The sequence below is a fragment of the Tamandua tetradactyla genome, chromosome 5 (assembly GCF_023851605.1).
Source record: "Tamandua tetradactyla isolate mTamTet1 chromosome 5, mTamTet1.pri, whole genome shotgun sequence".
In the NCBI taxonomy this organism is placed as follows: domain Eukaryota; kingdom Metazoa; phylum Chordata; class Mammalia; order Pilosa; family Myrmecophagidae; genus Tamandua; species Tamandua tetradactyla.
The window spans coordinates 121,168,791-121,184,150 of NC_135331.1; the positions used below are offsets into that span (position 1 = coordinate 121,168,791).

General features: G+C 33.7%; 1 protein-coding gene across 1 annotated transcript in view; it reads right to left on the bottom strand.

Moving 5' to 3' along the window:
- Positions 1-15,360, bottom strand: part of EYS (EGF-like photoreceptor maintenance factor) — a 1,737,133-nt gene that overhangs the window by 1,645,929 nt on the left and 75,844 nt on the right. Inside the window, 2 exon segments of the mRNA XM_077159432.1 lie at positions 10,131-10,258; positions 12,345-12,538. Coding sequence (XP_077015547.1) covers positions 10,131-10,258; positions 12,345-12,538 — 322 coding nt within the window.

A 15,360-nucleotide genomic window follows, 5' to 3' on the forward strand; every position in this document is an offset into this window, starting at 1 on the left:
TAATTTATGCTGTCATTTATGAAGACGGTTCTCAATATGTTTTTATTGAAGACTTGATTTTCGGACTTTAAAAACTCTTATATGAGAAACACACCAGCTGATTTTATTCATATTTACTTCCAGATACATATATCCTTATTTCTTTATGAATATTGAAAAATGTGTTCATCTTTTCATATAGAAAATACAGTTATTTAAATTAATGAAATGTTAATATAAGCATGTATGAGTGTGTGTTATGTGTGTGCACATATCCGTGTGTGACAGTGATATTAGGAAAGTGGGTCATGGCTATTCAGAGGGGGGGTAATGATATTTTTAGTCTCCAAAGACCATCTGTGGGGTCGAGATACAACAACCTCCCATTCTAGAACAGAGTGGAAAATTTGGAGAATTGTGTTTTCAGGTAACAATACTCCAATTAAATCTGTAATATTTCCCTCATTTTCCCCTCAGATCCCAGCTTCTTTTGTCCGCAATCTTCAAACATTGGCTACATTCTCTTCCTCACTCCTCATAACGAAGGTCCAGGATATTGAGTAGGTGGCCTCACTTTTCCTCATTGTGGTTTCCAGATCACTGTTCCATCTTCCTCTCTGAAAGATGGAATTCTGTATGGAAGATAACATTGAACTATCCCCCACATATTGCTTCGTCCCTTTTTAAACTCAGTTACCTCTCCTGAGTTTTCCCTCTAAATCTTTGAAGATCTTCACATCTGGCCCATTACTTTTTTTTCTAATGGAATTCCAGTCTTAATTATTTCAGTATCCACAGAGAAGCTCCTGTCCTCCAAACCTTGACCCTAACTTTGCACTCCATTCCCATTGTTGTATTCTGTTTTACTATCACACATAATTATATTCACTCCATAATAATTAGTTTCCATAATCTTAAAAATCAAGTACCTCATATTCCACACACAGTTTCCTGTCTAACTCACTCCTCATCATTATTTTTCATCCCCAACAATTCTTCAATGCCATAATCCACTCATTCTGCCAATTTGTCAAAGATAATAATCTCCACCTCACCCTCACTTCCTTACTTACCTGAACATGTTGACCTGGTCCATTTCTAAAATCACCTCTTCTATCACCCTTAAATCAGACCCCATTTTCTTCCATTGTTTTAACCTTGGCAAGACCCAACCCTAGTGTAGATCATTACCAAGATATTTCATAGGGACATATGACTATCCATGCCTCGTTCGAGGATGCTATGCTTTATTGTACACTGAATTCACTTTAAATACATATTCACTAACCTCAAGCAGACTCTTATTGCTGCATAATAAATGATATTATATTTTCATCCCACTCATCTCGATAGCTATTTCTCACCTTCTCATTTCATCTTGCTTATTTCATTTGAAGGATAAAACAATCAGAGACAGCTTCCACATGATTCGATCACAACATATTGCAAACAATCTAAATGGCTACACAAATTCTACTTGTCCTCCTCATGAAATTGATTTAAACTCTTGTCCTATCTAAGACAACTGTACCATTTATGCATTGGGTCCCTTCCCATATTTCCTACTATTTAAAACTGAAAAAAATAAAATTCACTTATTGTAAGCCAGAAATGAAGATATAAATGTTGTTAGGCCTCACCAATATGGACTAAGCATAGGGTGCAATCTCTGAGAATTAAATTCAAGAGCATAGGTTACTGGGTGAAGGCCTACTGTAAAGTTTCCTAAATTGTAAGCTCTTACAGCAGTCACATCTATTCCAGAGTTGTAACTGTTATTTCTAAATTCTGAGATGGCTGGGTTCTTTGTGTACATCCTGGCCATTCCGTGGAACTTCGGGTATCTGTGTGACACCTGAAACCTATGAAAGTCAGCATTACCCCATATGGCAACTGTTAAAAAAGCTGAAAAAGGGGCCAGACATCAATTAGAGATATTAATGAAGCTGATCGGAGTAAGACTAAGGTAAAGAATAGAGGGTATATGATGATATTGACTACATTTTAAAACTTCACCTTCTTTGAGAGACTAAAGGAAGAGATGTTTATTTGGTGCAACATTTTCTATTTTTGGTATGACACTATTTAATCTTATTTGTATAATCAGCTTGTTTGCATACCATAGTTATATGGAACCTTGAATAGGGAGTGAGATATTGTCTGTTTGTACAGGTCAGTGGGATGTCCCAATATATCCCAGAGTAATCAGAGAAGAACAAAAATATTTGCAAAATCCCCTTGAAGGACTTGTGAAAAAAGGTGGAAATATGAAACTTTCCCTCCTGGGAAAGACCTGATATTCTTGCATTCATTGGAAACTGCCAATTTCCTGGGCCAGGCCCTGAATCTTGGGGCTTTCCCTTTAGAATCTTATTCCTGCAAAGGAGATTATGATTATGCCTAAGAGTCACACCCAAAGAACCTCTTGCTGCTCAGATGTGGCCTATGACATGACTCCTAGGGGTATAAATCTTCCTGGCAATACGGGACATGACTCCAGGGGATGAGCCTGGCCCTGGCATCATGGGGGTAAGAAAGATTTCTTGGCCAAAAGGGGGAAGATAAATTAAACAAAATAAAGTTTTAGTGGCTGAGAGATTTCAGATAGGCTTGAGAGCTCACTGTGGAGGTTCTTTTTTTTTTTTTATTAATTAAAGAAAAAAAAAGAAATTAACCCAACATTTAGAAATCATTCCATTCTACATATACAATCAGTAATTCTTAACATCATCACATAGATGAATGATCATCATTTCTTAGTACATTTGCATCGATTTAAGAAAAGAACTAGCAAAACAACAGAAAAAGATATAGAATGTTAATATAGAGAAAAAATAAAAATAATAATAATAGTAAAAAAAAAGAAAAGGAAAAAGAAAAAAAAAGACAGACAGACAGACAAAAAAAAAAAACCTATAGCTCAGCTGCAGCTTCATTCAGTGTTTTAACATGATTACTTTACAATTAGGTATCATTGTGCTGTCCATTTTTGAGTTTTTGTATCTAGTCCTGTTGCACAGTCTGTATCCCTTCAGCTCCAATTACCCATTATCTTACCCTGTTTCTAACTCCTGCTGGACTCTGTTACCAATGACATATTCCAAGTTTATTCTCGAATGTCCGTTCACATCAGTGGGACCATACAGTATTTGTCCTTTAGTTTTTGGCTAGACTCACTCAGCATAATGTTCTCTAGGTCCATCCATGTTATTACATGCTTCATAAGTTTATTCTGTCTTAAAGCTGCATAATATTCCATCGTATGTATATACCACAGTTTGTTTAGCCATTCTTCTGTTGATGGACATTTTGGCTGTTTCCATCTCTTTGCAATTGTAAATAACGCTGCTATAAACATTGGTGTGAAAATGTCCGTTTGTGTCTTTGCCCTTAAGTCCTTTGAGTAGATTCCCAGCAATGGTATTGCTGGGTCGTATGGCAATTCTATATTCAGCTTTTTGAGGAACCGCCAAACTGCCTTCCACAGTGGTTGCACCATTTGACATTCCCACCAACAGTGGATAAGTGTGCCTCTTTCTCCGCATCCTCTCCAGCACTTGTCATTTTCTGTTTTGTTGATAATGGCCATTCTGGTGGGTGTGAGATGATATCTCATTGTGGTTTTGATTTGCATTTCTCTAATGGCCAGGGACTGTGGAGGTTCTTCTTATACAGTATATAAATATCCCTTTCCAGTTATTGTTGTGTTGGAGGAGCTGAAACTGCTGAACTGTAATCTAATAGCCTTGATTCCTGAAGATGATTGAATAACTACAGCTTTTAATGTGTGACTGTGTGACTGCAAAAACCTTGTGACTGATGCTTCCTTTATCTCGTGTATAGACCGATGAGTAAGAAAAAAAGACAAAAAAATAAATATATAATAGTGAGGAGGGGAGCATGGGATATTTTGGATATCCTTTTTCACGTTTATTTTTACTTTTATTCTTATAAAAGTAAAATTGTTCCTTAATTTTTTTAAGGAATGAATATGTTCAAAAATTGATTGTAATGATGAATACAGAGCTATACGATGATACTATGAACCATTGATTATACGTTTTGGATGATTATATGGTATGTGAGTAGATGTCTAAATAAAATAGCATTTTAAAGGATTATTTATCATGAACTCCCTTCAATCGCCACTCCATTACCCTCTATATTGCTCTTACCATTTACAGGAAAATCCCATTTCTCTCCTCCCATTCACTGAGCCCATGCTAATCAATCTGCCTACCTTTACCTCCACCACAATTCCTGTCAAATTGTTTTTCCAAGGATACCATGGTCTCCAACCACCAATTGTAAAGATCAATTTCCACTTTCACTTTCCCCTAAATAGCTTTAGTGACATGCCTTGAATCAGTCTAGCATTATTATTATATTCTTAAAATATTTTAGCTTCTATGATATCGTAAATTTTTTTCCTCTCATTTCACTATTACATTTTTAGTTTCAAATTCTAATCCTTTAATTTCCTTAAATATAAAATTATCTAAACTTTAGTCTGCAAACCTCTTAAGTTCCCAATCTAGCCTCACTTCTAGTCTCATTTCTATGTTGATGGTTGCATTTTTATATGTATATGTATGTATGTATCGTGACATCAGTTCAGGAAGAATGATTCTTTAAAATAGCATCTGCCTACTAGAATGAAAGTTCCTTGACGGAAGGACTTTTGTCTGTTTTACTTTTTCTTTTGTCTACTGTGGTATAAAAGCTTCTGTTACAATCGATAAGTTTCTTCCAATGTAAGCAATAAATATTATGAGTTATTTTGCGTTACATCTGAGGTCAATACATCCTCAGTCAAGACCTTCCCTTATCACTGAATCCAAATTATTTATCACAAACAATTTAAATCATTAAACTATTTGGAAAATATTTTTATGTGTAATAGTGTAATAGCTTCTAGAGGTACAGTGATAGATAAAGTACACTCTCATTTAACCTCTTGTATTAGAATTATGAAAATGGAATGGTTAATGACTACACTAACCATCTTGATTTGCTTGAGCTCCCACATTATTCAGGGAAGGACCGTGTCAACTAAGAATTCAATGAAGCAGCTCCAGCTTGACATATTTATGACCCTTTGAGTGTCCAGGATATTTTTGCAGCTACAGCAGCGTCACATCTCCCAGAAAGAGACAGTGTAAACTAATGACGGCCAAATCTACATTTTTGCTGCTCTTCAATAAAACCTCACCCTTTCCTTTACAAAAAGTCACCTGGTTATTTCTTTCACTGAAAAAATAGACTTTCATATGAATTCAAAATTATCACAAATTAAGTAGTCAAATGTGTAGAAAGAATATTGCTTTTCGCTTAGTAGAGAATTAATAATTGGGTAAATAATAGAACTACTAATATGAATGAAGCTTAACCGTTTGAATTATGTGATTAAATGAATTAAAATATTTCCAGTCTGTTATTTTGAGGCTTTAATTTACAAATACTATAAACTCAACTCAAACTAAATTGATACAGGGATTTATTGGCCCATTTAATCAAAATGTCCAGAGGTAGTTTATGTTACATGCAGAGTTGGGTCAGAACTCTGGGTCTCTTTTTTATTTTCTCAGTTCTACACTTAGTCTTGTTTTGCCTTTGTCCCACATCTGGCTCTCCCCAAGGTTACAAAAGAGCCCCAGTAGCACAGCTACATGCTGTAAGACATTCTTGTGGATGTTGCTCTATAGTTTGACTGTTTCACTGTCCTTTATAGCTACTAGCAAGTACTTCAGTGTCACTGAAATGCACTTTCTGCCCAATGATTATTCAAAGTCTCAAAGTGCAAATTTGCCAAACATATCCAAATACTTTGGGACTATTCATCTTCTGCAACCCCCCTCCCCCCAAAAAAAAGGTGAAAATATCCCTCTTTCACTTTTATAGATAAGGAGAAGTGGTGGTGAAGAAAGGCGGGAGTAGTTTTCTGATTCCTATTCTCCCATTTGAACTGGAAATAGGGAAGAGTTTCTAGACCACTGTGGTTATTATGAATGATTGTGTTGCCTGGTAGATGCTTACCCTTGAAGTTGTGTGACTTTCCTGGTCACATGTCAATGTCCTTGTATGCCTGGAAGCCATAAAACTCAGTGTACAGCCTTTTCACATCCTCATAGTTCAGTTATATCAGGCCACTGTCTCTTTTCCTTGAGGGAAGGCCAAGAATTCTGCCTCTCAAAACCCAGTTCACTGGTAAACATCCAAGTCATAATAGTCTCTGCGGACGTCTCTCCCCTTTTTCACACTTCACAAAAACAAAGATCACTGTTTCCTTCCTCAGGGTAATCCTCTTTACTATTTATAGTCCAACTCATCATATAGTCCCTTCTACTTTGCTTTGGACACTGAATACTCTCCTTCCTCCAGATCCTTTCTCTTTAGAAGGATGTGCACTTCAGAGTACTAGCCTAAGGCTTCCGATTGGGCCCTACTAGAATGCTGTATCAGATCAATGTTGGAGTATGAAAGACAATAAGGGGAGGTTTTAAACCCTCCATCTCCTCATTACCAGGCTGTGGATTGGCAGTAGCTCTGCCCAGATACATAAGTTCACTGTTCATGTCAGAACATTCTGTACTATAGCTCCAGCTTGCTCTCTCTCGTTCTTATTAACTATACCCTTGGCTTGCCCCTTCAGTATAGGGAAATAGCTCTCCAGTGTTTCTAAACCCATAATGATTAGTTATCCATTCTGTGTTTCCCTTAACCTTTCCCATACCCACTAGTGCTTTCATCCAATTCTCTTCCATTTCTCTGTGTGAACCATCTGTTTCTGGTTGAACCTTAGCTGATTCATTTGAATATGAGGAAAATCTCTTCACATATTCTTCTAAATCATCAGTTTGATTTTCTTACCATAACTCACAAACTTCATTTAATTTTCATATTATGAATCAAAATATTGGCAACCTCAACCAAAACACTCCTCAGTAGTTTGAGGGAAACAGGAAAGTTTGTTCTAACTGTATAACAACAATTATTTGTTATTATACCTTTCCCTTTATGACCAACTTCCACTTGTGTCCACCTCTCTCAGCACTTCTGATGTTTTCCCACTATCTCTGCTCAAAAAATATCATTTTTATGTCAAGGATCTATAGATACATAAAGCCATTAGCCTCCTTGATGTTAAGGGAATTGTCAGTTCGTAGGAACAGGTGAAAAAAGTAACTCCTTCCTAACACTGTACTGTTCTGGTCACTAGACACCAAATAATTTTGTATATCCAATATTCCACTGGCTCTCTCACGGAGGTAATTTTGGTTCAGTTCCTCTCTAATCTAACCATAGAAATTTAGATCTGGTCCATAAGACCAAACAGGAAAACTGACACTACTATTACCCCTTTATTTTCCTCCTTCCTTCATCTGGCTCTTTTCCTCAACTCAGTACTTTCTTCTCCAACTCAGAAGAGAAAAGCTTGCATGGTGGTTTGATGTTGTGTGCACTATAGAAAGACAACTTCTTAAATTTCATCCATTCCTGTGGGTGCAAACTCTTTTTAAGAAAAACCACTTGATGAGGTTACTTCAGTTAAGATGTGGCCCACCTCTATCAGAATTGGCCTTAATCCTATTCCTGGAGCACTTTATCAGCAAAAATGAAATTCAAACAGAGAAGAAAAGACATGGAGTGAGCAGCTAGGAACTGAACATCAGTAAAAACCAAAAAGAGAACAGAGCAACCACAAAACACCGCCATGTGCCTTTGCTGTGTGACAAGCTGAGGACGAAGGATCATGGCAGTGAGCCCCAGAGCACCACCTTGATGACGTCTTGACTTAGATGTGCTTTTAGCCTGAAAACCATATGCGAATAAATTCACATTGCTTAACCCAACCCATTTCATGCCATTTGCTTGAGCAACCAAAGTTGCTTGAGCAGCTTTGATAAATGTGTATAAACTAGGGGAAAGGTAGTAGAAGATTTCTCCACAAGATGCAAAGTCTGAGCTCAGTTTATCTTGATTGGATTCAAAGGCATTAGCATTACTTGAGAATTTGTTAAAAATGTGTATTTAGCAGTCCCACCTAGACTTATTCAATTAAGAGTTCTGGGGATGGGAGAAAGAATGTTTTTCACCAGCACTTCAGATGATGCCGATGTAGCTAAGGTTTCAGAATTACTAATCTAGCAGTACATACAATGTATGATGACAATGAGCAGAAAAATTCTTAACTTAAAAGCATTTATTCAAGGAGTTTTTTTCTTTCTTTTTGCTTATTTTTTTCATCCCCTGGGAAAAAAGAAAAATGGGTTTCAAGACTAATTTTTGTCGTTATTTCAACTTCATGCTTTATTAAATGATATCAACTATATATCCATTAATTAATCTGATTCAGAGTTAGTGATTATTTTAACTGTTAGTGGTGAGATTGGTGAAGTGGGTGACTGGAAATTCTGTCTTCAGATTCTAAAAATTTTACCACACTTATTGATCATTAAGGTTTGGGATTTTATTCATCCTTCAGATTAGACTCTGTTATTTCTGCCCTGTTGAAGCTACTTTTTTTGTTGTTGTTACTGCCCTATCACTTTCCTAAAATTTTACCCTTAACTTATCTGGAGTAAAATTTAACTGAAGGATAAGACAATCTACTGAAGTAAGTGGACTTGAGTGAGCAAATCACATGCCAAGTATTAAAGGATGTGGGCGATATTAACAATTAAGGCATATACATGGTTCGTATTGATTGTAAGAGGAAGTTTACCTCAAAGTTATCACAATAGTTTACCTACTTGAAACAGTTCATCCATCTTAGGGAAACCTAACTTGAATTTCTACAGCATCTATTTTAATTAAAATGTGCTAAACAAAGCATTCCAGATAAAACTCCATAATTTTAAGTTAGTAGCAGAGCAATAAACAGAAGAATGGCACTAATGACTCTGCTTTTCTTTTTTTACTCTTGATTAGGAATTTTTAAAAAACCTTCTACACAAACAGAATAATAAGAATAATAAGCCTAATAAAACACCATATTTAGTAAAAAATGAAAAAAAATCAGTAATTAGGTATGAATTTATGTTTATATTTATATATTACAATTCAAGTTTTGAAAAGTTGATTGTTTTTCTAAGACAATTAAAAAATATACTAGCGCTATTGGCCACAGACCTAGAAATTGTAAATTAACTTTGAATATTTATGAAGGGATAAGAGTTAGTTTAATTGACAAAATTAATACATGATAGAATGTATACACAGGTAGACTGGATGGGTTAGATCTTCAAAGAAAATAACACAGTGTTGAGGTTTCTTTTCCTTACCTCTTAAAAAAGTCATATTTCAAAATCTTAATTTTTTTCTGAACTATTTATTTGGATACCTTTGAAATTGATGAAAATACTGTACGCCTTACATCTGGGATATGTATGCATATTCTTGGTTTCCTTTCAGGGTGCTTAAGGCTTTCATGTACCACAATTTTAATTGTCTGCTTTTATGAATACTCTAAAATGTTTAGGATATTTACTGTCCTTGAATAATACCTAACTGAACTTGCTTTAAGCAGCCAGATTAAAGTCAAGCAAGTTGTGAAGAGTACAAATTGTACTTCTTAATGGTGTGAAAAATATCTATAAAGCTACTTAAAATGGACTAAAATTAAGGATCAGTTATCTGGGTCACTTCTGTCATTTACAACTGGATAATTTTTAAATCAAATTCCTATTTATATAAAGCATTATTTTCTAAAATTCTGCCTAAAGACCCTTACTAAAACAATGAGCTAAATTACTAAAGGAGGTTGTTATTCTATATTTCCACAGCACAATATTAACATCATACATGTAAACTATAAATAATATTGTGGGGACTTATATGTCTTACTTCTTTTTAGTCTTTGAATATCATTCCATTATCCTAAAAATTTCCATTATAAAATAAAATATATATTCTATAAATAAATTACCAAATTATTTCTGAGACTTTCTCAAATACATAGTTAAACCAACAGTATAACAATAAAAGACCCCATATGCTCAAAAAATGTTTTTACTGTAACCTGAAATAAAATACTGAATGCCATTAAATGAAATTTAAGCTTAAAATAGCATATTGTCTTATTTTTGTCCACCTGGCTTTAAAATTCATGTATTATGCATTAAAGCAATAAACAGGAACTTTAGTCATACCTGCAATGATGATATTTTTCACATTCCATACATGTGACATTATTCTTACAAAGAAATGTCTCACATGATGTTTGAAGTCTCTGAAAAAACTTGCCTGTCCATATTGGTATACAGATGCATGTAACATCCTGTAGAAGATTTAAAAATATTTAAAACATAATGAAACAGACTCTCACCTGGAGAGAGATGACAATTATTTTCATAAGCATGTAGTAAAAGTTCCATGTGCAGCAATTTGGCTGACTCTACTTTCCAAAATGGCCGCAACAGTGTCTCCCATCCCACATACTCTTTCTACAATGTGAACCTAACTCTCATGCACTTGAGAGGTGGAACCTATATTCCTACTCCTTGCATGTAGGTAAGTCTGACCAAATGTGGGTCAAAAAGGCGATACAATGCCTGTTTCATGCTCTTGGGAAAATTGCTTTTGTAACCCAACCATCACGTTGTGAGGAAGCCCAGGAAACATAGTAAATCTCTGTTTAGGTTTTCTGAGTGACAGGACAGTTAAGGGCCAAGCTACAACCAGCATCAACCACCAGACCTGAGATTAAAGAAGCTTTCAAGATAAACTTCAGCTTCAGCCATTTTCTGAGCAAGAACCTCATAGCTGAGTCCAGTCAATCCTGAGAACCATAAGAGTCAATATAGTAATAAAGTTGTAGCTTAAAGCCACCAAATTTTGGGGTGATTGGACTTTAAACAAATCATAATCTGAACAAGCAATAAACCATAAAACTATGGCCAGGTGACTTAACAAAAATAAAATGAAGCAATTTTCACATCTATGTAAATAGACCCTAGTCATCACATTTACTCTGCCTCTCCCACTTTTCTTTATCTCATTTTCCTTAACATTATCTGCATCATCATCATCATCATTTTAATTTGAATATTTATTGTTTCCAAGGTGAAAAATCTGTAAATATAAAAAATAGATAATTTTGTTTCTTCCTTATAGAACCCCATCATTTCACCTACAAAAAAAACTAACAATGAAAGAAATATAGTTTGTTCATCACATATGGTGATGATGGAAATGATAAAATGAAAGATCTTCTAAAATGTTTATTGATGATACTCTTCTTCTAAACTTACTAATGGATAATACAGGAAAAAGTAAAAAATTGATTTAAAACATTTTAAACTTAATTTATGGTTATGTTAAAACAGCCATAACTAGCTAAATTGTATTTAATTGTTCATTGTTCTGAGCTTTAGATGCAAAAATTTTAGAGTGATCCTATCAATAATTCTTGTAGAATATTGTATTAATTTCCTATTTCTGCTGTAAAAATTACCACAAACTTAGTGACTAAAACAATACCCACTTGTCATCTGACAGTTTTAGAAGTCTGAAGTTCCAAGTGTGTCCCAGTGGGCTAAATCAAGATGTAAACATATGTTCCTTCTCAAGGTTCTAGGGTACAACTTGTTTTCTTGATCTTTGAAGGGGCTGTTTTCCTGCCTCGTACATCTTTAATTCCCTTGAATGTTACAAGCACATCTTTCTGGTCTTTGGACTTCTACCACTTAAAAGTGGGGCCTAGAACATTGTAAATTAATAGCAAGTCTCTGGGTATTGATGAAAAAATTCCATATGAATTTTAAAATTCTTCTACTTGACCTTTATCTGCTTAATTACACATACTGTAATTAAGGCTTCCCAGCAATGATTTGCCAAACGTATTAGAATTGATGTTTCCCCAGGAAAAAAAATATCCATTTTATGAGTGTTAAAGAAACCATTGTGTATGGATTGGAAAAAATAAAAGAAACCCTTCAGGTTCCTTAAAGAGGACAAATATGAAACTTAAAATGAAAAGACAGCGTTTTTCAGGAATATTAACAAATTCTTTCCTAGTCTTATTTATCTAAATGTTAAATTAAGACAAAATATAACAATATCAAAAAGTCAAAATTTAGAGAAAAATTAAAAAGCAATGAGAAAAAAGAAAAGTAAACAAAATTACATTATTCACAGAGAATGATTCTTGTGGAAGAACAAAAAATGAATCTGAACATGGATTATAAAATTAATGTTGTCACATAAAATGGGATTAAAAAGTTTAAAATAAAGTTGTCATTTTTCTGATTTTCTTGTGTCTGAAAATTATAATATATTACTGAGAACTTTAAGAATTTGCACTTTCATATAATTTGGTAATGCTAAGAAATTGTCTTAAACTTGGATGTTAGATTCAGACTTACTTTTGTTATATTGATGTGTTCAGAGACATTCTGACATGGAATTGATGAACACTCATTAACATCAGTTTCACAGTTTCGATCTAGAAATTCCTCTAGGCAAAGACAGACAAAAGCAGAGCTGTTACTTTGGCAAATTCCTCTTTTACAGCAAGGCTGAGAAACACACGATTTCATTGATTCCTCACAGAATATACCTTAAAAAAAATCACACAAAGAAAATGAAAATGTGAACCTGTTTATGAGGCAAAACTCATTGTAGAAAAAGTCTCTAGAGTTTATGGATTCTTTTTGTTTAGCCACTTTATTGACAATTTATATATCATAGAATTCACCCATGCAATAACTTTTGCAAATAGAGAGTTACGCCAGCACCAGCACAAATCAGCTTTAGCAGTTTTCCCTTACTCATAAAAGAAGTCTTTTCCAGTCATTCCAATCTCCAATTCCATTCCCAACCTTTAATCTTCTGTTTCCCAACCTTTAATCTTCTGTTTCTGTGTTCCCTTTTGTTTATATTTCTTATACATGAAATCATATAATATGTGGTCTTTTGTGATTGGCTTATTTTACTTAGCCTGACGTCTTTGAGGATTTTTCATGTTGTGATAAGTATCAATACTTTCTTCCTTATAATTCTCAACTAGTAATCCACTGTATATACCACATTTCATTTTTGTATTCAACAGTTGATGGACATATGGGCTTTTGGGTGCTTTAAATATTCAAATATAAGCCTTTGTGTGAATATATATTTTCATTTTTCTGGGCAGATTTCTAGCAATGGAATTTCTGAAGTATATGGTAAATTTGTGCTTAGCTGTTTAAGGAATTGCTAAAGTGTTTTCAAAAGTGGCTGTATTACTTAAATTCCCAACAGCAATATATGAATCTTCCTATTTCTCCAAAATATGGTTAACATTTGTTATTGTCTATATTATATCATTCTTGTGGATTTAAATGGTATTTCATAGTTCTAATTTGCTTTTCAATAATGATTAATAATATTGGGTAAATTTTCATATACTTATAAGCCATTCATATATATTTTTGGTGATATATCTATTCACATCTTTAGACTGTTTTTCAATTCAATCATCTATTTTCTTATTTTTGAGTTCCAAGTGTTCGTTGGGTATTCTGTATACAATTCCTTCATCAGATATGTGTTTTGCAAATATTTTTTCCTTGTCTTGCATTTCTTTTAGTTTTTTCAATGCTGACTTTTGGAAAACAAAAGTTTTGTGTTTAGGTCAAATTTCTCATATTTTTTGCTTATGGGTCATGTTTTTTGTTCTCATATCTAAGAACTCTCAACCTAACCCAAGATTATGAAGACTCTCACCTATGTTTTATTAGAGGTTTTTGTAATTTTAGCTTTATGAGTTCTATAATTTAAGCATTTAGGTATCTGTTATATTTATTTTTTTCTGCAATTTTTGGAGATAATGTTCTCCAAATTCTTTTTCTTTTTTGTATATGGGTATTCAGTTGTTCCAGCACAATTTTTTGAAATGTCTCACCTTTCTCTATACACTTATCTTTTTCACTTTTATTGAAAATAAATTGACCATAAACATAAGAGTTGATTTCTGAACTCTCAATTTTATTCCACTGGTTTGTACACATAACCATATGCAATAACACCCTTTCTTGATTAATGCAACCTTATATTAATTTTTTTAATTGGGAGTCTTCTAGCTTTCTGTCTCCCCCCACCCCTACCTCACAATGATTTTGGCCACTTTATGTTCCTTGAACTTCTATTATAAATTGTAGTATGAACTTGTCAAATTCTATATAAAAGCTTTTTGGAATATTGATGGTGACTGAAATAAAATAAAATTAGGAAAGATTGCCATCTTAATAATATTAAGTCTTCCAATAAATGAATATGGGATGGCATCCCATTTTTTATATATATTTTATTTTAAAAATATGTACTTTTGAGTACAAAGTCTTACATTTCTTTTGTTAAATTTAATCCTAAATATAAGGGTGCATGGGTATTTCAGTGGTAAAATTCTCATCTGCCATGCAGGATACCTGGGTTGGATTTCCAGCCCATGCACTACCCCTCCAAAAAACAAAAGAAAAATTCAACAAATGGTCCTGCAATAACTGGATACTCCCATGGGAAAAGAATGGAATCTGACCCCCACCATACAACATGCAAAACAAAACAACAACAAAATTAATCATCAGTATTCCTCTCTGCCTTCATAAATGGAATTGTTTTCTCAATTTAATTTTTGGAATTTTTTCACTAGTAGTACTGATGCAATTGGCATTTGTATAAAATCTTTTATCCTGCAAATGTCATGTACTTGATTACCATTTTGGATTGTTGTTTTTATGGTTTAGGATATCCTGTAAAAGAGATCATATCATGTATGGATAAAGATATTTTACTTTTTCAATGTAATCTGTATGTGTGTACGTATACAGATACAGATACATGCGAATATATATCTCTTTTTGAGCAAGTGTATAGCCTATAAATCAGGATAGAATTTCATGTAAAATATTGAATATAAGTGGCAAGAATAGATATCATTTCTTCTTTCTTCCTATTCTTAGGAATAAAAATCTCAGTGTGATATTATTAGTAGGATATTAGCTGGAAATTTGTCTTAATGCTCTTTATATAGATTTTCTTCTGTATAGAGACTCTTTATATAGATACCCCTCTTGAAGGAGTTCTATTTCAGACTTATTTGAATGAGTGTTTAATTTTGTGAAATGCTTTTTCTCCATGTATTGTGATGACCATGAGTTTTTTGTCCTTAATTAATATGGAGTATTATATTAATTTTTATGAGATGCTAATTCAGTCTTGTGTTCCCACCTTCTTTATGTTGCTGGATTTGATTTTCCTATAATTTGTGAGGGTTTTCATCTTTATTCATAAGCTCTATTGATTTTTAGTTTTCTTTTCGTTTAATGTGTTTGTCTTGTTTTGGTGTAAGGGTGATAACTGGCCTCATAAAATGAGTTTGAAAGTATTCCTTTTTCTTTA